Consider the following 27,635-nt stretch of genomic DNA (forward strand, 5'->3'; position numbering starts at 1 on the left):
GTGAGACCTTCAAGCAACTATGCCCGGCGACGGGCTGTTAATCTAGATCTAGTGGTCACCCCAATCTGGCCAGCGAGCGTGTGCAGGCCTTAGCTCCACGCAGAGTTGGCCGTGACATAGTCCCACTGGATGGGGCCTGGCCCCGCGAGTTAAACGTCCCGCCAGGACGCACACGACAGGGTCTAGGCCTATGTAGCAGCATTCTTATTTGGCCGACAGCCCCCACACTTCGGTGGAGAGGGGTCCTGTCAGGAGATGGTGCCCGCCTGTGTTCCTGGTACGGTGAGTAAACGTCCCCCCCCCCCCTCTTCCCTGACGGATTTTGGGGTGGACGCGGGCCCCTTCCTGGCATGGTCAGACCCTCACACTCCTGGGTTTCCCTCTGTCCTGTTGTGGCCCCCCCCCCAAGTGGGGGATTGTTTGGGCCTACTTGAGGCTGGGACCTAGTGTGCAGGCCGCATTGGGGGGCCAGGGGGTGCGCCGTCCGCGACGCTGGGTGGATCGTGCAGGGGGGGGTCCTCGGTCGGTTCCTCCAGGAGCAGGATGGTGTGGGAGGGCTGGCGGGGGGTCTCCCTGTGGGTCCTGTTGCCACGCATGGCCGCCATTTTGTTGTAGCCTCGTCTGCTATTATTGTGGCGGCCATCTTGGTACGCCCATTTTCGGGCATTTTGCAGTGGATTCTCTGCTGAGAATCTAGGTGGGAGTGCCTTGAGGCCTTGTCCGGGGGATGGAGCCCCTCCCTTCACCCTAGGCAGTTTACATTGCTCACTCCCTTATGAGAGGGCTTGTTGGTTACACGTGCTGTCCTGAGACTGCTTTTTGGGACAGTGGGTTCTGTGGGCCTCTCTCTCTCTGTTGGGGGGGGTCTCAGTTTAAAGATTTGATGTGTTTACTTTTTTCTATTGTGGAAAAGTATGGGTTTATGAGATCTGCAAATCATTGTATTCTGCTTTAAGTATATTTTGCACCGCATCCCAACTTTTTTTTGTAATTGGGGTTGTATATGAACAGAAGTGATTAGAGAGGGAAGGTTTTAATTTTGCTTTTCTGAATTGACTACCATTTAACAGTAAAATATTAGACCCCTTGATCAGATTGTTAAAAAGTGTACCTAGCTTACAACTTGAGCTGAACTACGAACCCCTCTTCTTCTTTTTTTTTTTTTTTTTTTAGTATGTTGTACTCTGTATGTAATCCATTACCTTTGTCTTGTTCCCTGTAGGAATGCATCCTGTCAGGAATCATGTCAGTAAATGGCAAGAAGGTGTTGCATATGGATCGCAATTCTTATTACGGGGGAGAGAGTGCTTCCATCACACCTCTGGAAGATGTAAGACAACTTTTTTTTTTTTTTTTTTTTTTATCAACATAAAGGGAAGTTTATTAGTGTCCCATATAGGGACTAAGGGATGTAAGTGACCCTTTAACTTAGTTTCTTGCAAACTGTAACATTACTTTGGTGGAATGTTGATTTGTTAATATCTTTTTTTTTTTTCAGTGCAACGTTAATGGACAACTTGATTTTTGTACCATGTTACACCTGTATTTTGGTACCATGTTACACCTGTATTTTGAGACGCAAATGAATGCTGTGAATGAATGATTGAGCTACAAGTCTCATCTGCCACCAAGGTGAACCTGTAGTTCTCAATGGATTGTGTGTGTGCAGTAATCACAATCACCGCCCTTGTAGTCCATCTACACATCCAGCTTAGTAACTGAAAGCCCGTATGGGTAACAAGCTGGGGAGAAAGTCTGCAGTAGCATGGCATTGCACTCACTGATCATGGATGCAGTGCTTTTCAAGCTCCTGTAAAAAATACATTATTAAAACATGTATATTTTTATCCCAGTGCAAAAATATGTGCATTCATTATTTTTATTAATGTACCTTTTTTTTTTTTTTTTTTTTTTTTTTTTTTTTTTTATTCTAGATTCAAAAGTTAACTTTACATTCATTAACCTTTGAACTGTACATTAATTGCCAAAGTTCAGCAGTAGTACAACAAAACCTGCTAAACAAACCAGTGTGCTGGGAAACAGCTCAGGCAAATACACACATACACTCTAAAGGGGGAGAGCGATCCATTTATCTATACCAAGTAATTTTATTGCAGAATATTTGCATATTTTATCAAAATAATTTAAAAGACAGAAGGGGAAAAATAAACTGTCCACAATGTCTTATGGGCAACAGTACATTTACAGGAATACAAGAAAACCAAGGGCTGTTCCGGAGCCACCATAGCCTGTGAATCTTACTTTGGGGCAACCTCTTGCTTCATAAGTTGATTTACACATAGGCAGAGCCTTATTAATCAAAGTAAGCCAAAATAGAGGGAGGGAGGAGTTATGAGCTTCCAGGTTGAAAGTATGGCTTTTTTAGCATAAACAAATAACGTAGTCTCTTCCTCCCTGCTGGAAAATAATCTAATAAGCAACAAAAATATTAATTTAGAATATACAAATATTTGGGAGTTGGGAGGGTTGTACTAGCAAAATTGGTGATTTCAGACCAGTAGGCTCAAATGCAAGGACAGTCCCAAACCATATGGTAAAATGAGCCAACATTCCTGGTACAGTTGGGCAATGCAAGCCTACCCATCCAAAACAGAACATGACCATAGGGGATTGGAAGGGCAAGACTTCCCGACACACTTCCTCTGTGAGATCAGGCATGTTCTGTTGCCAGTTTGACGCAGTTCTCTCAAGGCGTTTGGTGGGATTAAATGAGCAACCTTAAAAACCCCTAATGTCATGTCTAGAATCTGGTTACCCCCTTGCGCCTTTGTGTAGACTTCTAAAGAATAAGGTTATTCAAGCTATGAAGTGAGAATCGCCTCCTCTAGGGCAGTAGCTGCTTTATTTGTGTCCAGGTGAAACCACCAGTGTGCATGAATCAGTTGGTATGCAAAATAATGTTTTGAAGACTGGGCATAGCCAGTCCTCCATCAGACGGGTGGAGCTGTAGCATTTCCCTAGCAATTGCCGGCCTACCTGCCTATATGAAGGATGTGATCAGGGAGTCAAAATTTAGAAACTACAGTTTAGGGACGTAGACCGGTGAGTTGCCAAGAACATAAAATAAAGTGTGGCAAAAAGATCATTTAAAACTGATTCTCCATAATAAGTTAAGGGGTAGCTTAAACCAAGCTGTGAATGTGGTTTTTAGTCCATAAAATAGGAAGTAAATTGTCACTATATTTGGAAAAAGCCCATTGGATAATGATGCTTAAGTATCTGAACTTAGTGGTGACGTTAAGCAGGCAAGTGCTGGGAGCACCTGCAGCCGCATCAGGATCTAATGGGAAGATGATTGACTTAGCCCAGTTTAGTTTAACTCCATAAGTGTCCAAATTCCGTAATAACCTACAGGAGTTTGGGGAACAGAGAGGTAGATAAGTAGATTGTCTGTCTGCCTAAGGGGCCACTTTTTCTTTGAGGCCATTAACTACTAATCCCTGGGTGGTGGAATCTGCTCTCAACACTGCTGCTAATGGTTCCGTAGCCAGGGCAAACAGGAGGGGGCGACAAATATAATTAACACATAAACGAGCCCTAGGGTTAGAATATAACAGCTGCACCCAGGGAAGGAAGGAGGGCCCAAGCCCAAATTTTAACGAGAACATCTTGCAAGTATGGCAGTTCGACAGTCTAATGCAGGGGTCCTTAAACTTTTTAAACAGGGGGCCAATTCACGCTCCCTCATATACTGTAGGGGGCCGGACTATATAAAAAAAAATATGAACGAATTCCAATGCACATATTTTATTTGTAGTGCACAAAAAAAACAGGAAGAAAAATACAATATTTAATGATATAGATATATATATATATAGATATAGAGATAGATGGATAGATGTATAGATATATATAGATATATATATATTCTATAAAGTATTTGATGTGATATACGCGCTGAAGAGCTAAGTAGTCCCTCCTCCTCGGCTCCTCTAGGTTGCAGCTCGAGAAGCTCTCATAATATATATTGAAGCAGCAGTCTGGCAATATAATAATTATGTATATATTAAGACTGCTGCTTTTGTATATATTATATTTACTGCTGTTTATATACTATTAGGGATCACACACAATTGCTGCTTTTGTATATATTATATTTACTAGTAAATATAAAATTTACAAACAGCAGTCTTGTGTGATCCCCATTATTATATACAGCAGTAAATATAATGCATACAAAAGCAGCAGTCGTGTATGATACCCATTATTATATACAGCAGATATATAATATTGGGGATCACACAAGAGAATGCTGCTTTTGTATGTATTATATTTTCCTGCTGACCTATAATATTGGGGAATGTGGGAATCACACAAGACTGCTGCTTTATATATTTACTGCTGATAAAAATGTATATCCTGATTCATAATCACACACTGGCCCGCCCTTCCCCATCTCTTTTCTTGTCTTACCTTCTCTTCTCAGCTCCAAAACCACACCGTGTGGGACAGCCAGGAACTGTGAGTGCCTCTGTTCTCTTGTGGGTGGGGACAAATGACGTCACGTTGAGGCACTCAGCACTTCATTGGCTGGAAGCATCTGTCCTGTCTGAGGCCTGCACAGTGAGTGACAGGCAGTCAGCCCGGTGCCGCGATGGCCGCCGCCGTGCCCGGCAAACATGAATGATACATCCTGGTCGGCGGGCAGGGTTCAGGACCCTGGCGGGCTGCATGTGGGCCGTAGTTTGAGGACCCCTGGTCTAATGCTTTGTGAGTGTCCAACGCATATTAGATAGGGCTATCGGATCCGGCTGAGCTGGCTGACCAGGGAGTCTTGAGCTGGAATCTTCCATCCCCCTTTTTTCCTGAACACTTATCACCGCGGATGCAAGCCTGTCTGGGTGGGAAGGAGTCCTCGGCAGATTCTCTGCTTTGGGAGTATGGTCCCTGGAGGATCAGGTTACCAATCCAATGTCCTGGGGCTGAGAGCGATCTGGCTTTGCCTGGTTCACTGGATCGGGCAGCTGCCTGGTGCACGTTCAATCGACTACGCCATGACCGTGGCTTATGTCATTTACCAAGGGTGTCCTTGCGGCCTTGGATGTGTCAATTCTTTGTTGGGCAGTGCGCCTTGTTCCAGCTCTTCCACTGTTCCTTTTTCAGGTGTGGAAACCTTGGCGGGTGGATTGCCTCAGTCGACAGGCCTTGAATGCAGGGGAATGGTCCCTTCATCCGGAGGTGTTTCTGCAGTTGTGCCTTCGTTGGGGGCACTCCAGACGTGGACCTGTTGGCGTTGTATCTACAGAATAGTGCTTCGGTTTGTGGCCCGCTCCCGGGACCTTCTGGTGGGTGCAATGGTGGCACCATGGGTTCTGTCATGGGCAAGACCATTCCCTAGGTTCAACTTGAATAATGCCATGGAGTTTAGCATGGCCACCTGCGCACGGCTGCCGCCGGCATGGTCGTGTGCGCGTGCTCACGGATGGGCCAAGGTCAGTCTCAGCTGCGTTCTGCCTTTCCTCCTCCCAAGTTGCTGACAATAATTTTTCGCAGGATCGAGGTGGAAGGGATTTCGGTCTTGCTCGTGGCTCCGGACGGGCCTCGCCGAGCTTGGTACGCCAGCCTGGTCAGGCTGGCCGCAGATGCTCCTTGGAGAATTCCTCTCAGGGAGGAGTTATCTCCAGGGCCCATCTCCCGTCCGACTTTGCGGTCCCTGACTTTGCTGATTTGGCTGTTGAATGCCAGGTGCTGAAGGACGGGTGTTTGGCTGCCTCAGTGATTCCCACCCTGCTTGAAGAGCGGGAAGCGACTTCTAGGGTGATTTTTGTTCATCATACGAGACAGTCGTATATTGCGTGGCCTCCCCCTCGCTCTTACTCGGTGGCCCAGATCTTGGCTTCCTTCCAAGGGGAGTTGATCACAAGTTGGCCTTGAGTACTGTCAAGGGTCTGGTTTTGGCAAATTTCTTCCCGAAAGCTGTTGGCCGCCTGTGCCCTGGTGCGGGACTTCTTCCGGGGGGTGTGCGACACTTGGTGCTTCCGGTGTGACCTCCATCACCCACTGGGGACCTTGATTTGGTTCAGTCAGTTCTTTTAGACCCTATGTTTGCGAGTATTCAAGGGTATCCCCTGCCTACCTTATTACAGAAGGTGGCCTTCTTGGTTGCTGTCACTCTGCATGCGGGTGTCGGCAATCGCGACATTGTCCTGTCCTCCCTATATGTTGATTATGGGGCCAAGTGGTACTTCGTCAGGATCCGTCCTTCCCTCCGAAGGTGGTTTCTGGTGTTCACTTGCACAGGGACATTGTATTCCCATCTTGTGTCCTCAGCCCTCACATCCTAAGGAATGTGCATTGCTTACTCTGTTTAGAGTGCGGGCACTCAAGGTGTACTTGGCGACTTCTGAGTCTATTTGTGAGTCAGGCTCGCTCTCTGTACTTACGGATGGCCCGTGAACGGGACTGCCTGCGTCTGCTGCGTTTATTCCTGGATGGATCGCACAGACGGTGGTGCAGGTTTATTCAATTAGGGGTCAGGTCCTACCTTTCCCTGTTCTGGCGCGTTCTACTCGGGTGCGTAGTGCTTCCTGGGCTTTTCACCTTGTGGGCATCTGTGCTCCAGGTTGCAAGTCGGCTACCTGGTAGTCTGTTCACACCTTTACCACATTTTTATAAGGTGGATGTGCTGGCATCTGCAGATGTCTCTTTTCGGCCGCAAGGTTTTTTGCTAGCTGCTGTTTGGGGGGCTTTTGGCCTTCCTTGAGGGTGTTTACTGTTGTTTTCAGGTGGGCCTCATCTTTTGTGCTGAGTCTTATGTTCCCTTGTCGGCTATGTTTGGCCTTTGGGACTTGTTCTTTTCTGCTGTTCCCACCCCTCATTTTATGGCACTGCTTTGGGACGTCCCTACTGATATGAATCAGAACTGCGTCCGTCAATAAACGATAGAGAACTGGATTTTTGACTTGCCGTAAAATCCTTTTCTCAAGTTCATTGACGGGCGCAGTACCCGCCCCTCTATTTTGAGTTGGGTCGGTGTTACTTTTCTGACACTGCTTTGATACAAAACTGGCATCCTATGCAGGAAGAGAGGGTGTACCCTCTGGGACTGCCCATAGGTGTAGCCAGAACTTTTTTCTGCCTAGTGTCCTACTCCTGTAGGGGACAGTATTACCCTAATGATATGAATCGGAGAGAACTGCATCCGTCAATGAACTTAAGGGAAAAGGATTTTACGGTAAGTCAAAAATCCATTTTTTTTTTCGTTTACAAGCTATTAAAGTATGTATAGTACATAATATGACCATATACAAAAGATATGTCCGAAGTATAAATTTTATACCATAAAGCAAACAATTTAGAAGCATACATAGAATCTCCAGAACATTTGAATCAGTAAATGTACAGATGTAGGCAAATAGAAAATCAGTAGTGGGCTAAATGGCACTAAGCATTTAACCTATGGTAACATGAACATGTATAAGTTCAAGGTACAAGTATATGAAGGTGGGTCTTCCTTGCATCCCATTTGCGAGAATACAGGTGTATCTTATCCTGAAAGATGAGAACCATTGGGGACTTCCAGTGTAAAGCAATGGCCCATACAGTTGACAAAGTGTGAATTAACCTTTCCTCTTTGTGTAAAATGCCTGGAATTGGGGGGCCAGTAAGGCACATCTGCATTGTATGATTTTAAAGGGGTGCCTGATATCGCTAAAGCTATAGTGGATATCTTGCTCCATACCGAAGAAAGTTGCTTGCATTCCCAAAGGTTTTTTTTTTTTTTTTAATCGAACCTACAAGGAGTGCAGAATTATTAGGCAAATGAGTATTTTTGAGGATTAATTTTATTATTGAACAACAACAATGTTCTCAATGAACCCAAAAAACTCATTAATATCAAAGCTGACTATTTTTGGAAGTAGTTTTTAGTTTGTTTTTAGTTTTAGCTATTTTTAGGGGGATATCTGTGTGTGCAGGTGACTATTACTGTGCATAATTATTAGGCAACTTAACAAAAATCAAATATACAGTACCCATTTCAATTATTTTTTTACCAGTGAAACCAATATAACATCTCAACATTCACAAATATACATTTCTGACATTCAAAAACAAAACAAAAACAAATCAGTGACCAATATAGCCACCTTTCTTTGCAAGGACACTCAAAAGCCTGCCATCCATGGATTCTGTCAGTGTTTTGATCTGTTCACCATCAACATTGCGTGCAGCAGCAACCACAGCCTCCCAGACACTGTTCAGAGAGGTGTACTGTTTTCCCTCCTTGTAAATCTCACATTTGATGATGGACCACAGGTTCTCAATGAGGTTCAGATCAGGTGAACAAGGAGGCGATGTCATTAGCTTTTCTTCTTTTATACCCTTTCTTGCCAGCCACGCTGTGGAGTACTTGGACGCTTGTGATGGAGCATTGTCCTGTATGAAAATCATGTTTTTCTTGAAGGATGCAGACTTCTTCCTGTACCACTGCTTGAAGAAGGTGTCTTCCAGAAACTGGCAGTAGGACTGGGAGTTGAGCTTGACTCCATCCTCAACCCGAAAAGGCCCCACAAGCTCATCTTTGATGATACCAGCCCAAACCAGTACTCCACCTCCACCTTGCTGGCGTCTGAGTCGGACTGGAGCTCTCTGCCCTTTACCAATCCAGCCACTGTCCCATCCATCTGGCCCATCAAGACTCACTCTCATTTCATCAGTCCATAAAACCTTTGAAAAATCAGTCTTGAGATATTTCTTGGCCCAGTCTTGACGTTTCAGCTTGTGTCTTGTTCAGTGGTGGTCGTCTTTCAGCCTTTCTTACCCTGGCCATGTCTGAGTATTGCACACATTGTGCTTTTGGGCACTCCAGTGATGTTGCAGCTCTGAAATATGGCCAAACTGGTGGCAAGTGGCATCTTGGCAGCTGCACGCTTGACTTTTCTCAGTTCATGGGCTGTTGTTTTGCGCCTTGGTTTTTCCACACGCTTCTTGCGACCCTGTTGACTATTTTGAATGAAATGCTTGATTGTTCGATGATCACGCTTCAGAAGCTTTGCAATTTTAAGAGTGCTGCATCCCTCTGCAAGATATCTCACTTTTTGTTGACTTTTCTGAGCCTGTCAAGTCCTTCTTTTGACCCATTTTGCCCAAGGAAAGGAAGTTGCCTAATAATTATGCACACCTGATATAGGGTGTTGATGTCATTAGACCACACCCCTTCTCATTACAGAGATGCACATCACCTAATATGCTTAATTGGTAGTAGGCTTTCGAGCCTATACAGCTTGGAGTAAGACAACATGCATAAAGAGGATGATGTGGTCAAAATACTAATTTGCCTAATAATTCTGCACTCCCTGTAAGTGCAGACAACCACCTAAACCTAATGCTGAAGTTCCAGGAAAGAGTTTGGAGTCGGTATAATACCATCTGGTTAATACTTTAAGAGCGGTATACCTAATTGCAAGTGATTTAGTACATTTTGTGCAAATTTATTTAGCATAATGTCACAACCATCCGTGTGAAAGGGGCCTAACCTTTTTAGAAAAATACCTGCTGATCTGCACTGAAATCCCAAACGGTGTTAGCACTGCTCAGTTACGCCCTGCTAAAGTAAAAAAACGCCCTCCCCTCCTCTCCTTAAAGCGGACTTCCAGCCTTGGGGGTGAAATTTAGCTAAAAATACCCCGGGACAGTCAGGGTTAGTACATTCCACAATGGATAGCCTCTGTACTGTCCCGGGCCGCACTTACCTTTTTAGAAGAAATACTTACCTTGAAAATTTCTTCTCCAGCGCTGCCATCTCGGATGTGGGCAGCTGAAGCCAGCTGCCCACTTCTCCCAGAATGCGCCTGCACCGGCCCAGCTCGTCACTTCCGGTGCAGGCGCGTCATCCCTCCTGTTTAGCCGTCACTTCCTCCTTGCATTGATTCCTGGGAGCTGAACGTCATCGCTCCCAGGAATCAATGCGCCTCCACCGGCCCTGCTCGTCAATTCCGGTGCGGGCGTGTCATTCCCTGCTAAACAGCTTCTAGGCATGCCCAGAAGCTGTGGAGGGATGACCCGCCTGCACCGAAAGTGATGAGCGGGGTCGGTGCAGGCGCATTCTGGGAGAAGAGGACGCAGAAGAGGACGCGCTGGCTTCAGCTGCCCACATCCGCGATGGCAGCGCTGGAGAAGAAATTTTCAAGGTAAGTATTTCTTCTAAAAGGTAAGTGCGGCCCGGGACAGTACAGAGGCTATCCATTGTGGAATGTACTAGCACTGACTGTCCCCGGGGTAATTTTAGCTAAGTTTCACCCCCGAGGCCGGAACTCTGCTTTAAGCAGGGCTAACCTGTCAATCCAGCAGAATCATGAGTTTCTGGACAGATAAGTTAACACGGGGACATGTTTTTGTATTGCTTTGCTGCTATGTACTGCACATATGTTGTGTGTGTAATGTGTCCACAATATTTTTAATGTAATTTTATTTTAACTTCTAGTTGTACAAAAGATTTAACCTCCCTGGAAGCCCCCCAGAGTCAATGGGACGAGGGCGAGACTGGAATGTGGATCTGATTCCTAAATTTCTTATGGCTGGTGGTAAGAAGCAGTTTATCTTGTAAACCTTTTATGACGAATAGATTAGCTTAACAATTGTAATCCTCCTGCAGTTAGTTCAGCAGCAGTTCATATGCAGATGAATTAGTTCTGGGTCAATATCTATACAAACCAAAAAAAATTAGATTAAGCATATCCTTGTTTTTTCAGACCCTCTTGCAGTCCATTTACCACCAACTGAAAGTTATACCTTCTGAATTCTTATTGTCACAGGAAACAATCCCTATTATAGCGTTATCTCTTGCTATTCAGCAGATGGCAACTGCTAAAATGTCATTGTTAAGCTAGCCGTACGCTAGTGGAATATTGTTTGACACTTTTTCCTTTTTAAGAATGTTCATTTGCTTTTTCTAATCATTTTGTGGGGTCAAACTGATGATCTTTCTCAGTCAGTGACCAGAAAATTTGAAGTAGCAGGATGGTAATTTTTTCCTGAATAAACAAAGTGAATGTGAATTTTGTTTGGGAAAATTCATTAACTCCAAAACCATGTTAAAAGCAAGTGTTTTTTGAAGTACTTTCAAAATGACATTTGTCAAGTCATCCAATGTGCTGGTGAGAATTTTTGTACAAAGGTTACTAAATTTTTCTAGTAAATGGTGAGCTTTAGCGTGCCATAAATGTGTGGTTTCCCACCCAGATTTCTTCCTATAGGGGACAACACATAGCATAGTATTTTGCTCCCACAGGATCCTAAAGTTTTAATCTAATTCTGAACCCAATTGGGTGAAAAACCATATGCAGTGGGTTTTCTACAAGTCCAGTATCTATTATAGAAGGCTGGATTCCCCACACTGGAACTATTAGGACAGCTTACGGTGTCCAGAAACGCTCCTCTGCGGGCAGCAACTGTGTCACAACATTTTCTTCTGGTCCTGATCTGATTGCAATGATGTATTTAATGAAGTGGAGGTGGAAATGTATTGATAACTATACAGGAAAAAGCTGGCTTTTTGCCTCTGCTGCTTATAGGCACATGCCTAATATTCTTAATAGTAAATCTAGCCCTGGCCTTGCACGTGTTAGTTCAGCAGTTAGACACTACGCACCCTCTTTTTGGTTACAGGATCTCTTAATTTGAAATTACCGTCTTGCCTATGTACTTTGTGGCTCTCTGTTGCACTGATATTTGAGCCTTTATACTGGAAAACCAAGGTTTTGTCTATAAATATATGAAAAATCTATAATTGAGGGTGAGTTGCTCAGTTTGATTTGCTTTGGACCTATTTTTTTTTTTTTTTTACTCCGTTCAGGTTTATTTTTCTAAATAGAATATAATTAGAATATTGTATTAGAGCTCATTTTAGCTTTTAGTAAATACACTGAACAACATTATAAACGCAACATTTTTGTGTTTGCCTCCATTTTTCATGGGCTGAACTCAAAGATCTAAGACTTTTTCTATGTATACAAAAGGCCTATTTCTCTCAAATATTCACATCTGTCTAAATCTGTGTTTTCTCCTTTGCCGAGATAATCCACTCACCTCACAGGTGTGGCATATCAAAATGCTGATTAGACAGCATGATTATTCCACAGGTGTGCCTTAGGCTGGCCACAATAAAAGGCTACTCTAAAATGTGCAGTTTTATCACACAGCACAATGCCACAGATGTCCCATGTTTTGAGGGAGTGTGCAATTGGCATGCTGACTGCAAGAATGTCCACCAGCTATTGCCAGTGAATTGAATTTTAATTTTTCTACCATAAGCCGTCTCCAAAGCCATTTCCGAGAATTTGGCAGTACAGTCAACCGGCCTCACAACCGCAGACCATGTGTAACCACGCCAGCCCAGGACCTCCACATCCAGCATCTTCACCTCCCAATCATCTGAGATCAGCCACCCAGACAGCTGCTGCAACAATCTGTTTGCATAACCAAAGAATTTCTGCACAAACTGTCATAAACCGTCTCAGGGAAGCTTATCTGCATGCTCTTCGTCCTCATCGGGGTCTCGACCTGACTGCAGTTCGTCGTTGTAACCGACTTGAGTGGGCAAATGCTCACATTCAATGGCGCCGTCTGGCACTTTGGAGAGGTGTTCTCTTCACGGATGAATCTCAGTTTTCACTGTACCGGGCAGATGGCAGACGGCATGTACGGTGTCGTGTGGGTGAGCAGTTTGCTGATGTCAACATTGTGGATCGAGTGACCCATGGTGGCGATGGGGTTATGGTATGGGCAGGGGTATGTAATGGACAACAAACAGAGGTGAATTTTATTGATGGCATTTTGAATACACAGAGCTACCGTGACGAGATCCTAAGGCCCATTGTTGTGCCATTGATCCACGACCATCACCTCATGTTGCAGCATAATGCACGGCCCCATGTTGCAAGGATCTGTATGCAATTCCTGGAAGCTGAAAACATTCCAGTTCTTGCATGGCCAGCATACTCACGGGACTGGTCACCCATTGAGCAGGTTTGGGATGCTCTGGATCGGCGTACACGACAGCGCGTGCCAGGTCCTGTCAATATCCAGCAACTTTGCACAGCCATTGAAGAGGAGTGGACCAACATTCCACAGGCCACAATCAACCACCTGATCAACTCTGCGAAGGAGATGTGTTGCACTGCATCAGGCAAATGGTGCCCCCCCCCCCCAATACAGTGAAACTGCACATTTTACAGTGGCCTTTTATTGTGGTCAGCCTAAGACACACCTGTGCAATAATCATGCTGTCTAATCAGCTTCTTGATATGCCACACCTGTGAGGTGGATGGATTATCTTGGCAAAGGAAAAGTGCTCACTAACACTGATTTAGACAGATTTTGTGAACCATAATTTGAGAGAAATAGGCCTTTTAACTTTTCCTTACTCCTGTTTTGACACCACCTTGTTAGATATCTACCCGCTTGAGACACAGACAGCAACTCAACTGTTTAAAACCCTACTCCTGTTTATCCAAAGCTTGGAGCCACCTGTTGTCTGGAGTTGGGCTTTGGATATGTACATTTTTATACGAATATTGCCCTATTACCCTGTGTGTTTTTTTTTTTTTTCTAGGTCAATTGGTAAAAATGCTGCTATTTACTGAAGTTACCCGCTATCTGGATTTCAAAGTAATTGAAGGCAGCTTTGTCTACAAAGGAGGAAAGATTTACAAGGTTCCTTCAACAGAAGCGGAGGCTTTGGCATCCAGTGAGTATCTTTCTTTTTTTTTTTTTCCTTCAGCTAATAGTAAAGCAGGAAATGTTTTCGTTCAACCCAGCAGGTTAAACAAAACAAAAAAAACCTGACCGACCCCTGCATCCACACAAACTATGTGGATGTATCCTGCTGCCCTATTGTATTTTGACAGTGAAGACTCCCCTACTGTTGGCATACTCCGGCTGCATGCGCTGATCAAATGCAGGTTTTTCCAGCATGACCTTCAACAGAAGCTGGTCTTTAAACCAGTTTCTGTTGAACAGGCAGCGGTACACACAGTGAGATTTGGGCGGTTCTTGCTGAATTTTTAGTCCATGTATACCAGCCTTAAGGTATTCTACCAGTCGCTAAGTTGTGTGTTCAGTATAAACTTTATTCTGTGGTAGTTCCTAGTTGTAGTTACAATGGCAATACACTTGTTTGCTGTATGTTTTTAACTGTTTTATAATGCTATTCAAGGTTTGATGGGCTTGTTCGAGAAGAGGAGGTTCAAGAAATTCCTTAGCTTTGTTGCAAGTTATGATGAAAATGATTCAAAAACAATGGAAGGAGTTGATCCTAAAAAAACAACCATGCAAGAGGTTTACAAGAAGTTTGACTTGGGCCAGGATGTCGTTGACTTCACAGGCCATGCTCTTGCTCTGTACAGGACTGATGAGTGAGTTTGTTTTTGATTTGTATGGCACAGCCTTTTTTCAGTATAGTTATTATGGATTCTAATGGTAAGGAGTGTGTTTGGTTTTTTTTTTTTTTTTTTTTTTGTTTATATATAGCCATACCTTACTTGCCAAACCATGATTTCAGAGAAGATTTTAGGCTGGAAAAAGTCTATGCCTAAAAGTGTTACTAAACCCATGTACCTTCCATTCACTAGATCTGGTCTCCCACAGTACACAGAACATGGAAATGCGATTTATTTTATTTTTTGTAAATCTAAACTGCTAAATATCTTTTCTAATCAGCACTATATAGTAGTCCTGTAACTTACAGTGGGTACGGAAAGTATTCAGACCCCCTTAAATTTTTCACTCTTTGTTATATTGCAGCCATTTGCTAAAATCATTTAAGTTCATTCTTCTTCCTCATGAATGTACACATAGCACCCCATACTGACAGAAAAACACAGAATTGTTGACATTGTTGCAGATTTATTAAAAAATAAAAACTGAAATATCACATGGTCCTAAGTATTCAGACCCTTTGCTCAGTATTTATTAGAAGCCCCCTTTTGATCTAATACAGCCAGGAGTCTTTTTGGGAAAGATGCAACAAGTCTTTCACACCTGGATTTGGGATCCTCTGCCATTCCTCCTTGCAGATCCTCTCCAGTTTTGTCAGGTTGGATGGTAAACGTTGGTGGACAGCCATTTTTAGGTCTCTCCAGAGATGCTCAATTGGGTTTAAGTCAGGGCTCTGGCTGGGCCATTCAAGAACAGTCACGGAGTTGTTGTGAAGCCACTCCTTCGTTATTTTAGCTGTGTGCTTAGGGTCATTGTCTTGTTGGAAGGTAAACCTTCGGCCCAGTCTGAGGTGCAGAGCACTCTGGAGAAGGTTTTTGTCCAGGATATCCCTGTACTTGGCCGCATTCATCTTTCCCTCGATTGCAACCAGTCGTCCTGTCCCTGCAGCTGAAAAACACCCCCACAGCATGATGCTGCCACCACCATGCTTCACTGTTGGGACTGTATTGGACAGGTGATGAGCAGTGCCTGGTTTTCTCCACACATACCGCTTAGAATTAAGGCCAAAAAGTTCTATTTTGGTCTCATCAGACCAGAGAATCTTATTTCTCACCATCTTGGAGTCCTTCAGGTGTTTTTTAGCAAACTCCATGCGGGCTTTCATGTGTCTTACACTGAGGAGAGGCTTCCGTCGGGCCACTCTGCCATAAAGCCCCGACTGGTGGAGGGCTGCAGTGATGGTTGACTTTCTACAACTTTCTCCCATCTCCTGACTGCATCTCTGGAGCTCAGCCACAGTGATCTTTGGGTTCTTCTTTACCTCTCTCACCAAGGCTCTTCTCCCCCGATAGCTCAGTTTGGCCGGACGGCCAGCTCTAGGAAGGGTTCTGGTCGTCCCAAACGTCTTCCATTTGAGGATTATGGAGGCCACTGTGCTCTTAGGAACCTTAAGTGCAGCAGAAATCTTTTTGTAACCTTGGCCAGATCTGTGCCTTGCCACAATTCTGTCTCTGAGCTCTTCAGGCAGTTCCTTTGACCTCATGATTCTCATTTGCTCTGACATGCATTGTGATCTGGAAGGTCTTATATAGACAGGTGTGTGGCTTTCCTAATCAAGTCCAATCAGTATAATCAAACACAGCTGGACTCAAATGAAGGTGTAGAACCATCTCAAGGATGATCAGAAGAAATGGAAAGCACCGGAGTTAAATATGAGTGTCACAGCAAAGGGTCTGAATACTTAGGAGCATGTGATATTTCAGTTTTTCTTTTTTAATAAATCTGCAACAATATCAACAATTCTGTGTTTTTCTGTCAGTATGGGGTGCTGTGTACATTCATGAGGAAGAAGAATGAACTTAAATGATTTTAGCAAATGGCTGCAATATAACAGAGTGAAAAATTTAAGGGGGTCTGAATACTTTCCGTACCCACTGTATATCAGTACCTGGTTAAAGCTTGTAGGAGGAGTTTTCTTACTGCACTAGCTGTCTTATCAGGATGCAGGACCCCTGACCCTCTGGACAGTGCTGATTACATGCACTCTCCCAAGAAGGAAAAAAAACAAAAAACTCTTGAACGATACACTCCAAACTGAGCATGTGCAGCCTGACTTAATTTTGTCTTATCCGAACATGTTTTGGAGGCAAGAAGTTGAGGCTGGATCTGTGCATATGGGAATGGCAAACAGCCTTTTTACACAATGCAGGGGATAAACCCATTGGGTTCCAAAGTGCGTAGAACAATAATGCTTTGCAACATATACAGTACAGTGTCCCATCAAACCCCCCCCCCCCCCCCCGCCTATGGCGAATTGGTGGATCAGTTTGTCCAGGGTCTGAAGTTTATCTGTGATGCATCTTGAATGCAGTTCCTGTAAGTCTCTAAGCTATATGTCTCGGCAGTGGTGCTTGGGCGTATTTTGTGGCTGTAGTGTTGGTCCGCGGATCAAACCTCCAAGAAGGCACTGACTGAATTGCTTTTTCAGGGCAAGCGCCTGTTCGGGGCTACCCTGGATGACCTCATTAGGAGTCTGAGGGGGGGGGGGGGTAAAAGTTCTTTTTTTTTTTTTCTTTTTCGTACCGCAGGGACTTCAGAAAAAGGTTCCAAGCCCCTAAAACCTCTTTAGGTGGTGTCTAGCAGCCTTGGTCTGGCAATCACAGAACAGGTTTCTCTGGACATGCTGACAAGGCCCATTCGGCATCAAAGTTTGCCCCCATCCATATCTGGGGTGGAGGAATGTCTTTGTGGTTCTGGGGGCGATGGACCTCCCAGGTCTGTGACCAGTGGGTCCATGAGGTGATTGTCTCTGGTTCCAAGATAGAATTTCATTCTTGTCCTCCGGAAAGGTTCCTTCCTTCCAATGTGCAGCTGAAAGCTTTGTTATGGGCAGGGCAGTACTTGTCCCAAGGTATGATCATTCTGTGTCAGAATGTTTTCGAGTGTTTTATCCATACCCTGTCATGGTTCCCAGGAAGAAGGACAAGTTTGTCCAATTCTGGACCTCAGGCCCTAAACAGTTGTTGTGCGGGTGCAATAACTCAGGATGGAGTCCTTTCGGCGGTGGTGGCCATCCCTGCATCAAGGGGGTTCCCTGGCTTCTTTAGACATCAGAGCCCTACCTGCACATTCCAATTTGTACCTGGCATCGGTGTTTCCTCAGCTTTGCTGTGAGAAAGGCGCACACTGTCAGTTTGTGGCGATACCCTTTGGTCTAGCCTCCGCTCCTCGGTCCTTCACGAAAGGGTTGCCCCCCGTCTTAGTGTTTCTGCGTCAGCGGGTGGGGGATTGCTGTGCTGGGGTGCCTGGATGACCTCCTCTCGCGAGCAGAGCCTCCATCGGCTTTGACCGCCGATGTGGAAATTACTCTCCAGACTTTGCAGGAGATCGGGTGGCTTCTGAACTTTCGGAAGTCTGCCCTGGTTTCTTACCCGGAGATTATCTGGGGCTGTCTCTAGATTTCAGCTCTAGCTGGAGTGTTCCTTCCTCCGCAAAAGTTTCAGAAGTTGCATTCTGAGATTCAACTGTTGCTAGCCCACACATGGTCGTCCCTTCGGGCGTGCATGCAAGTGTTGGGCCTGGTGGTGTCCGTCTACCTTTTTGAGGCGGTTCCATTTGCACAGTTCTACACGAGATTCCTTCAAAGGAGATTCTGGTCAAATGGGACAAGTGTCCCAAGTCTCTTGACAAGGTGATTTTTCTGAGTCCAGCGACAGTGTTCTCTGGTGGCTGCGCTACCCTGATCTTGCTACAGGGTAAGTCCTTTCTCCCCTTCTACTGGACAGTAGTCATGGCAAATGCCAGCCTGTCTGGGTGGGGAGGGGTCCTGGGGCTGACCTTGGCCCAGGGCTGTTGAATGAGTCCAGATTGCCCATCAATTTCTTAACTTCGAGTGATCAGGCTTTGCCTGGATCATTGAATGGAGCAGCTCCAGGGGCTCCCGGCGTGGATTTAGTCGGACCACGCCACAGCCGGGGTCTATTGTGAAATACCAGGGCAGCACGAAGAGTGTTAGCGGCCCTGGAGGTGTCAAGCATTCTCCGGTGGGCAGAATAGTTGGTTCCTGCCAGCCCTCTCTGCTGTTAACATTTCCTGCGTGTAAAATTGGCAGGTGGTTTAGCTCAGTTGTCAGGCGTTAGACTAGGGGGAATGGTCCCTTCATCCGCATGTGTTTCAGATTTGTCTGTGGTGGGGCACCCCTGAGGTGGATCTGTTAACGTCTCGGCTCAACAAAAAGATGCTGAGGTTCGTGGCCAGGTTGCGAGATCCTCTGGCAGACGTTATGGATGCTCTGGTTTCTCCATGGAGCTGGTACCATTTGATTTACGCCTTTCTTCTGCTCCAGCTTCTTCCGTGACTTCTATGCAGAATCAGGGCTGAAGGGATTCTGGTCATACTGGTGCTTCCGAACTGGCCTCGCTCTGTGGTGGTCCTGTGACCATGGCCGTCGTTCCTCCCGAAGGTTTTCTCCGACTACCTTGTGAATGAGGACATTGTGCTGCCGTCCTTGTGTCCCAAGTCGGCTCATCCCAGGAAATTTGCCTTGCTTTCTCTGGATGTTTTTGGAGCTATTTGAGCCTATTTTGGCAGCCACCGATTTTTTCTTTTGTAGGTCAGACTCTGTGATTACGGAGGGGCCGTGGAAGGCAGATGGATCAGACAGATGGTGACCCAGGCTTTATTCATTTAAGTGTCGAGTCCCCCCCCCCCCCTTCCCTGTGACTGCACATTCTACTCGGGCACTTAGTGCTTCTTGGGCCTTCCGTCAGGCGTCAATGGCGCAGGTGTGCACAGTGGCAACTTGGTCATCAGTGTGTACTTTTTCAAAGTTTTACAAAGTTGATATTTTGGGATCTTTTGGTTACCTCCTTTTTGGCCGCAAAGTTTTTTTTTTTTTTTTTTTTTTTTTTTGCAAGGCTGCGATTTGCAGGGTCTGTTTTTCCCTCTTGAGGGTGTATTTTAGGTTAGGCCCCTGTTCTAGCTGAGCTACTGCTGCCTAGATTGGCTTGTTTTTTTCCTTGGGTTTGTTCGCACCCCTCATGTTTTGGCACTGCTTTGGTACGTCCCTATGGTAAAGAATATGGAGCTGTCTGGCAATAAACGGAAGGGAAAATATAATTTTTGTACTGACCGTAAAATCCTTCTGAGTTCGACACACCGCTCCATATTCTTTACTAAAGGTTACGCTGCCCTCTACAGGAGTAGGACAAGATGGACAACACAAAAGCTTGGCTACACCCCTTGTGCCTTCTTCAACTAGCATAATCCCACTCTGTTTAGAGATATTCCGTTTTTGTAACAAGCATAAAAACACCTTAGAGAGGTGGGTGCTGTGTGAGTACAAAAATCCGGAGTTTGACACACTGCACCCACCCGTCTAATGTGTTTTTATGCTTTTGTTATGCTTGTTACAAAACGGAGTATCTCTATTAACAGAGTGGGATTATGCCAGTTGAAGATGGCCCACGGGGTATAGCCAAGCTTTTGTGTTGTCTATCTTGTCCTACTCCTGTAGAGGGCAGCGTAACCTTTAGTAAAGAATATGGAGCGGTGTCTGTCGAACTCAGAAGGATTTTACGGTGAGTACAAAAATCCTTAATTTAGATTTTTTTTTTTTTTTTTTTTTCTTGTGTGTGCAAATTAACAAACCTTTTTATTGCAATCAATGGTCCATTTTTGTGTGAGTATTTTGTAGTATAGTGTCCCATAGAAAATATTGATTCTGAAAAGGAAGTACGTTTTCTGACAAATCTGTTGAAGCGTTCTTATTTTATGCTGAGCAAAGTGTATCTATGTTGACTTGATCCTGTCTGTTCCTTGGAAAATTGATAATGAATCCTTACCAATCACCTGATGTTCACACATTAAAGGTAGTACATACATAATCGTATACATTCGTTTAACTTTTTTTTTTTTTTTCTCTCCTTTTCGCTAGCTATCTCAATCAGCCTTGTCTTGAGACTATAAACAGGATTAAGCTTTACAGTGAATCCCTTGCACGATATGGCAAAAGCCCTTACCTTTATCCACTCTATGGCCTTGGAGAGCTGCCACAAGGTTTTGCAAGGTAAGAAAGTGATTACTTCTCTCTAACTGAATATTTCAGCTGTCGGAGGTTATTTTATTAGGTTTTACATTCTGTTGGCTGAAAAGTAATCAGAATGATTTAATTCTTTCAGCCACAGCAATTATGGCAATGGCAGTGCCAGCATGTAAATGAATAGCAGCTGAGTGTTTTTTATTTATGCAGGCTAATTAGTAGAAACCTTTAGCCATGTAATCACTCTTCTGTGCTCTTTCGCTGAGCTCCCATGGGTGTTCTGAACCTGGAAGTGGTTCAGCATTGTCAGACCATTGTGGCTCTGGCCAGTGAAGAAGCTGATCGAGCACAATCCTGACTTGATGTCCTTCAACAAATTCCAGAGATGACATGTCTTCTTAAAGAGAACCTATTTTCTGCACTATGCTATCCCATGGGGGAACTGGTAAACCTCCTTTCTCTGTCGCTCATTGACAGACGTAGTCCTCGTTGATTAATAACTCGGGTTATACTGCCCTCTACAGGAGTAGGACTAGACAGGAAAGAAAACGTTCTGGCCACACCCTAGGGGCAGTCTCAGAGGGTATATCCTCTCACTTCCTGCTACAGCAAATCAGTTTTTTTCTGTCTAGTTAGGAGTAAGGACCTAGATGCCTTGCAAAGATCTTTGGTCCTGGCAGGATTTTTTTTCTTAGAAAGATTTTTTAGACAGCTCTTTTCTCCAGTTTCCTGTGAGATCTTCAAGCAAGTAAGCTGGAACTGGGCGACGGGCTGGATGTTGAGATCCAGTGGTCACCCCAGTTCAGCCTACGAGCGCGTGCAGGCCATAGCTCCGCGCTGGGTCGGCCGCGACATAGTCCCACTGGACAGGGACTGACCCTGCGAGTTAAACGTCTCGCCTGGACGCCAATGACCAACAGAGTCACGGCATCCATATTGGTCGACAGCCCCCTCACCCCGGTGGAGAGGGGTTCTGTCAGGAGTTGGCGCCCGCCTGGTTCCGGTATGGTGAGTAGAATGTTCCCCCCTCTCCCCTTGTCGGGTTTGTGGTGGACGCGGGCCCCTCTCTGGGATGGTAGGATGGATCTCCCCTCTATCCTATGTCACAGATCCCCCAATTTGAGTGTGATTTTTGTGTAAAATAACCAGGAGGCTTGGTTTGGGAGCTGACGATCTAAAGTCATTGTAAAACTGTAAGGATGACTGAAGTCAGTGACAGCACTAAAAGGGCGTTACTATTGAAGTATAAGGTATCCTACCTGTCAGAGGCACACAGGCTGATGCCTATGCCTGAGTACTGCAGTCCAGATCGCCATTCCTCCAGCTTCCACGGGCTGTACAGCACTGGTTTGTGGCACGGACCGCATGCGGCCCGCCAGGGTCCTGTACCGCAGGCCAAGCTTATCACCATCCAGGGTGAAGTTTGTGGGGCCGATGCACTCCCGCAGGCCGCTAGGCCGAATACAGCATCCCGCAGGCCGCTGCTAGCCGCCGCTATCCTAACAGGCCGCCGCCATTGTCTTGCAGATCACACGAGGCCGTCATATTGGCGTAGCCTCGTGTCTCCAGCATGGGGGCGGCCATGTTTGAGGTGACCAAACACCTCGTGGAGCCAGGGGGAGGCCCCGGAAGGCGTGTTAAGGGGTGGAGCCGCCTCCTTTACTCAGGAAAAAGGGCCAAAGACTTCCTGTCTGTAACAGGACAGCACTGAGCAAGCTGATAGAAAACTTCTGTGCATCAGGGATGAGCCTTGGGGTCTCTCTCTCTCTCTCTGTGGGGTCCAAAAAGGCAGGTAACACTGAGGGGCGCTGTTGCGCTGGGGGATTACAAAAAAAAAAAAATTTTTTTACTTTGTAATTTTTTTTTTTTTTTTTGTCGCTGGCAAATGTCTTATATAATCATTGACCCTGCCGCATATGTATTCCCACCTGATCCCCTCAAGGTGGCCACAGGACCCTCCAGTACCCCACTTGTTTTTAATGCATTATCGGCAGTTTTGGAGTCTTTGGTATCCCGGGTGGAGGTGGCCTGTCAGGGACGGGGGTCAAGAAGCGACCCCCGCCTACCCCTATTTTTTATCTGATACTTCAGATACGGATTCAGAGCTGGTCAATGCAGCTGCAGGTCCCTCTTATGGGGCTGTTGTCTCAGGTAATGTGTGTCTCCTCAGCAGTGAGAATGTTTCTGCCTCCGCCATAGCACAAGAGTGGTGGATGCACTAGTTGTGTCCGTCCGGGAAACCTTTAGTCTTGAGGTTACACCGGCAGAGGTAGCTGAGACTGAGATTCCTTTTTGGTACTTGTTAGCCTACCAAAAGGGAGAAGGATTTTCCTTTACCCAAATGGGGTCGTTTTGAAACGAACCCCTGCTATTTCCAAACGCATGGCTAGGCGCTATCCGTTTGAGGAATCCCTCTTTAAAGGATAGACGGTACCACCTGTAGTGGACTCACCAATTTCCAAATAAAGCCACCGTTATCCCGTTGGAGGACGCTGCGTCCTTTAGGGATCCGGTGGATCGAAAAAGTGGAAGCGGAATCCCGCGTCATTTTTTCCCTGATAGGGTCAACCCTTAGGTCAGTGGTTGCCATTTAGTTTGGTTGAGATTATAAAGGATCTCACTGGGGGCAAGAGCACTGTCTTGCCACAGACTGTTACATGAAGAGTTTGTTCGTTCCGCGAGGGCGGGCGATAAGGCGAAACCCTCCAAAGCCCCTTCAGAGGGTTTTCAAAAGGCGCTGGTCGGCTAAACAAAAAGTCCGGCTCAGCCAAGCCTGAAGAATACAGCCTGATGCGCCCCTACCCATCTCTGGGGTGGGGGGATGTCTTCACCGGTTTCCGGATCCATGGCTTGCCAGAACCCCGGACTAAGGGGTTCGCAAGGTCATACGGTCAGGATACAGGATCGAGTTTCGATCACTTCCACCTGTGCGATTCTTCCCTTCTAACATTGAACGGTTTCAGGGGTTCTATTCGAACCTGTTCACAATGCCCAAGAAAGAGGGCAAGGTGCGTCCAATTTCTGGACTTGGGGAAAAATGGAGTCCATCCGAACAGTGGTGGCCTCCCTGCATCAGGGGGATTTCCTGGCGTCCATAGACATTTAGGATGCCTATCTTTAGATCCCCATCATCGCAGGACATCAGCGTTTTCTTCCTGGGCAAGAGTTTCTCCTTGCGGAGAAACTCCAGAAGGTTCAGTCAACGATTCGGATGTTGCTGTCCGTCAATTGGCTGGGACTGATGGTGGCCTTCTTAGAGGCAGTACCGTATACCCAGTCTCATACCCGAATTCTCCTGAAGGAGATTCTTTTCTAATGGAATCAGAATTCCGATTCCCTGGACAATCGGATCCGGTTGAACGAGCGGACCAGGGAGTCTCCGATGCTCAACCAGGGGAAGTCATTCCTTCCGATAGTATCTAGGTTACCAATAAGGGTATCGGAACTGAAAGCGATCAGATTTTGTCTGATTTACTGGACCGAGCAGCTCTAGAGCAGCCCAATTCGGATCCAATCGCACAATGCCACGGTCGTGACTTATGTCAAGAAAAGGGCACTTGGAGTGTCCTGGTGGCCATCGAAACGACTAGCATCTTTCGTTGGACGGAACGGTTTGTTCCGGATCTCCCCGCAGTGTTCACTCCGGGGGTGGGAAATCGGCAGGCAGATTATTTCAGCCATCAGATTCTGGATCAAGGGGTATGGCCTGTTCATCCAGAGGTTTTTCACTAACTGTCCCTTCATTGGGGCACCCCGGATGTGGATCTGTTGGCACCTTGGCTCAACAGGAAGGTGTGGAGGTTTGTAGCTCGCACCCGCGATCCTCTAGCGGACGCAGCAGAAACGCTGATCGTCCCGTGGGGGCAGTATCAGCTACGGCATGCCTTCCATCCTCTCAAGTTACTGCGGAAACTTCTTCGCAGGATAGAGGTGGAGGGAATTCCAGTTATTCTGGAAATTCCCGACTGACCTCGTCGAGCCTGGTACGCCGACTTGGTGAGGCTAGTCGCGGACGCTCCTTGGAGACTTCCTCTCAGGGAGGATTTGCGGTCTCGGGGACCGATCTTCCATCTTGCTTTACAATCGCTGGCTTAACCACTTGCCGACCGCCGCACGACTATCTACGGCGGCGGTCAGCCCCTCACAGGCAAAGTGACGTAGGTCTACGTCGCTCGCCTGTGAGGGTTTAGGGAGCGAGCGCGCGCCGCCGGAGGCGCGCTCCCGCGTGGTCACGGACCCCCCCGCGCGTGTGACCGGCGGACCCGATCGGCGCCGGCCACTCTGCGATCGGCGGGGGAGAGGGAGAAAGTCAGGCAGCTTGTGTAAACAAGCTGCCTGTCATTCTCCTCTCTGTATGAGAGATGATCACATGGATCTACTATGTAGATCCATTGATCACTCTGCATACAGTTGAAGCCACAGCCAATCACAGTTAGAATCACGCCCCTAGGGACACACACAGCCCCTCCCTCTCAAATAAAGTTAACCCCTTCACTACCAGTGTATTTTTACAGTAACAGTGCATATATATAGCACTGATTACTGTAGAAATGTCACTGGTAACCCCAAAAGTGTCAAAAATGTCAGTCAAGGGTCCGATCTGTCCGCCGCAATGTCGCAGTACCGCAAAAAAAATCGCAGATCGCCGCCATTACGCGTTAAAAAAAAAACAACAAAAATGACAATCTTTCCCTTTGTTAGTAAACGCAATAACTTTTGCGCAAACCAATCAAAATACGCTTTTTGCGATTTTTTTTTTTTTTTTTTTTTTTTTTTTTTTTTTTTTTTTTTTTTTTTTTTTTACCAAACATAGGTAGCATAAAACAAATTGGCCGAAAATATTAAATTTTGATTTTTACATTTTTTTGGGGGGGGAATTTCATATAAAAAAAAGGGAAAAATATTGCTATTTTTGCAAAATTTACGCTCTTTTTTTGTTTATAGCGCGTGATCAAAAAATCGCACAGGTGATCAAATACCGCCAAAAGAAAGCTCTGTTTGTGGGAAAAAAAGGACGCCAAATTCGTTTAGGTACAGCGCCGCACGACCGCGCAATTGTCCGTTAAAGTCACGCAGTGCCGAATCGCAAAATACCCTCTGGTCGTTTAGCAGCCAAATCCTCTGGGGCTTAAGTGGTTAATGGCCTGGCCATTGAGACCCAGGTACTGAAGGGCAAGGGAGTGTCAGCTTCAGTTATTCCTACCTCTAGTTAAAGCAAGGAAAGCGACTTCCAGCACATGGAAGTCTTATATTGCGTGGTGTGAATCTCTTGGATTTCCCCCACATACCTATTCGGTGACCCGAATCTTGGTCTGTCTGCAACAAGGGGTTGAGCAGAAACTGTCCTTGAGCACGATCAAGGGTCAGGTTTCAGCGTTATCAATCTTCTTTCAGAAACCTTTGGCTAATCATTCCTTGGTGCGGAATTTCATCCAGGGGGTGTGACATCTGGCTCCGCCAGTGCGTGCACCCTTACCGCCTGGGATCTTAATTTAGTGTGGTCGGTTCTTCAGAAACTTCTCTTTGAAGATATTAGGGAGATTCCCTTGCTTGCATTATCCCAGAAGGTGGCCTTCTTGGTGGCCATTACTTCTGCACGCAGGGTGTCAGAACTGGCCGCATTATATTGTCGTTCCCCATATCTGGTGGTTCATAGGGATAAGGTGGTTCTTCTTCCGATTCCATCCTTCCTTCCTAAAGTGGTTTTCAGAGTTTTCATCTGAATAAAAATATTGTTACCTTCCCCGTGTCCTAAGACTAGCCATCCTTGGGAGTTTGCATTACACTCCTTGGATGGGGTTCAGACAATCAGGGTACACTTGACTACTACGAACTTGTTTCGTAAGACGGACTCACTTTTTGTGATCACGGATAGCCCTAGAAGGGGGTTGCCTGTGTCTGCCGCGACCATATCTAGATGGACCAGTCAGACGGTGGTACAGGCTTATTCTATTAAGGGTCGGAATCCTCCGTTCCCTGTTAAGGCGCACTCTACTCGGGCGCCTAGTGTTTCCTGGGTCTTCCGCCATCAGGCGTCAGCGATCCAGGTTTTCAAGGCGATGACTTGATCGTCGGTTCATACCTTTACATCATTTTATAAAGTTGATGTGATGGCATCGTCAGATGCCTCTTTTGGCCGCAAGGTTCTGCAGGCCGCAATCTGAGGAGACTGTTGGTCTACCTCAAGGGTTTGTTGGGTTTTTCACTTAGGTCTCGTCTTTTTGCTCGATGAGTCCTTGATACTTCTGGTTGGCTCCGGTTGGGCCTTCTGGATTTTGATTTCTGTTATCCCACCCCTCATTTGTGGTACTGCTTTGGGACGTCCCGAGTTGTTGTTAATCAACGAGGACTACGTCTGTCAATGAGCGACAGAGAAAAATGGATTTTTGTAAAATCATACCGTTAAATCCTTTTCTCTTAAGCTCATTGACAGACTTAGTACCCGCCCCTCTGTTTTTTTAGTTGGGTTAAATTCTCTAAACACTGCTTTGTGACATAACTGCTTTGCTGTAGCAGGAAGTGAGGATATACCCTCTGGGACTGCCCCTAGGGTGTGGCCAGAACGTTTTCTTTCCTGTCTAGTCCTACTCCTGTAGAGGGCAGTATAACCCGAGTTGTTGTTAATCAACGAGGACTACGTCTGTCAATGAGCTTAAGAGAAAAGGATTTTACGGTAAGATTTTACAAAAATCCATTTTTTAAGAACAATAAAGTTATGCCTCGTACACACATTCAGCTAATCGGACGACTTATCATTCGCATTTTGTTGCATGATACTAGTATCGAATTCAACAATGGACACACGGGTAGGATTTTTTTCGTACGATTCTGGAAAAGCTTCCCAGGTTGCTTAGCTACGTATCAGATGGTGAAAAACAAAAACAATGGCAGCCAGGCTTTTTCTGTGCTATTTTAGTGTTTCTGATTATGTGCGGTCCTGTTGATTGATTTTTAGTGTACTGATTAAACAATTGTCATTCTCTAGGCTATCGTACGACAGAAGTTTTCCTGTTTGTCCCTTCGGATTTTGTTGGACGAACTGTCATGTTCGGCTGTCGAAAGCTGTGTACCAACGATCAGATTATGGTGCGATCAAGTCGATAGTGATTATTTTCGTACGATTATCTGAACGTGTACGAGGCATTACTTTTACAAAATGAAAGTCATAATGAAATGAAACCATTTTTGTAGATGCTCT

General features: G+C 45.7%; 1 protein-coding gene across 1 annotated transcript in view; it reads left to right on the top strand.

The window, feature by feature from the left end:
- GDI2 (GDP dissociation inhibitor 2) overlaps positions 1–27,635 on the top strand; it is an 89,445-nt gene that overhangs the window by 21,463 nt on the left and 40,347 nt on the right. Inside the window, exons 2-6 of the mRNA XM_082256715.1 lie at positions 1,223–1,330; positions 10,445–10,544; positions 13,574–13,708; positions 14,177–14,375; positions 20,333–20,464. Of these exons, the coding sequence (XP_082112841.1) occupies positions 1,223–1,330; positions 10,445–10,544; positions 13,574–13,708; positions 14,177–14,375; positions 20,333–20,464 (674 nt within the window). The remainder of the gene's footprint in view (positions 1–1,222; positions 1,331–10,444; positions 10,545–13,573; positions 13,709–14,176; positions 14,376–20,332; positions 20,465–27,635) is intronic.

Source organism: Pelophylax lessonae (assembly GCF_965119305.1).
Source record: "Pelophylax lessonae genome assembly, chromosome: 4".
NCBI classification, from domain to species: Eukaryota; Metazoa; Chordata; class Amphibia; order Anura; family Ranidae; genus Pelophylax; species Pelophylax lessonae.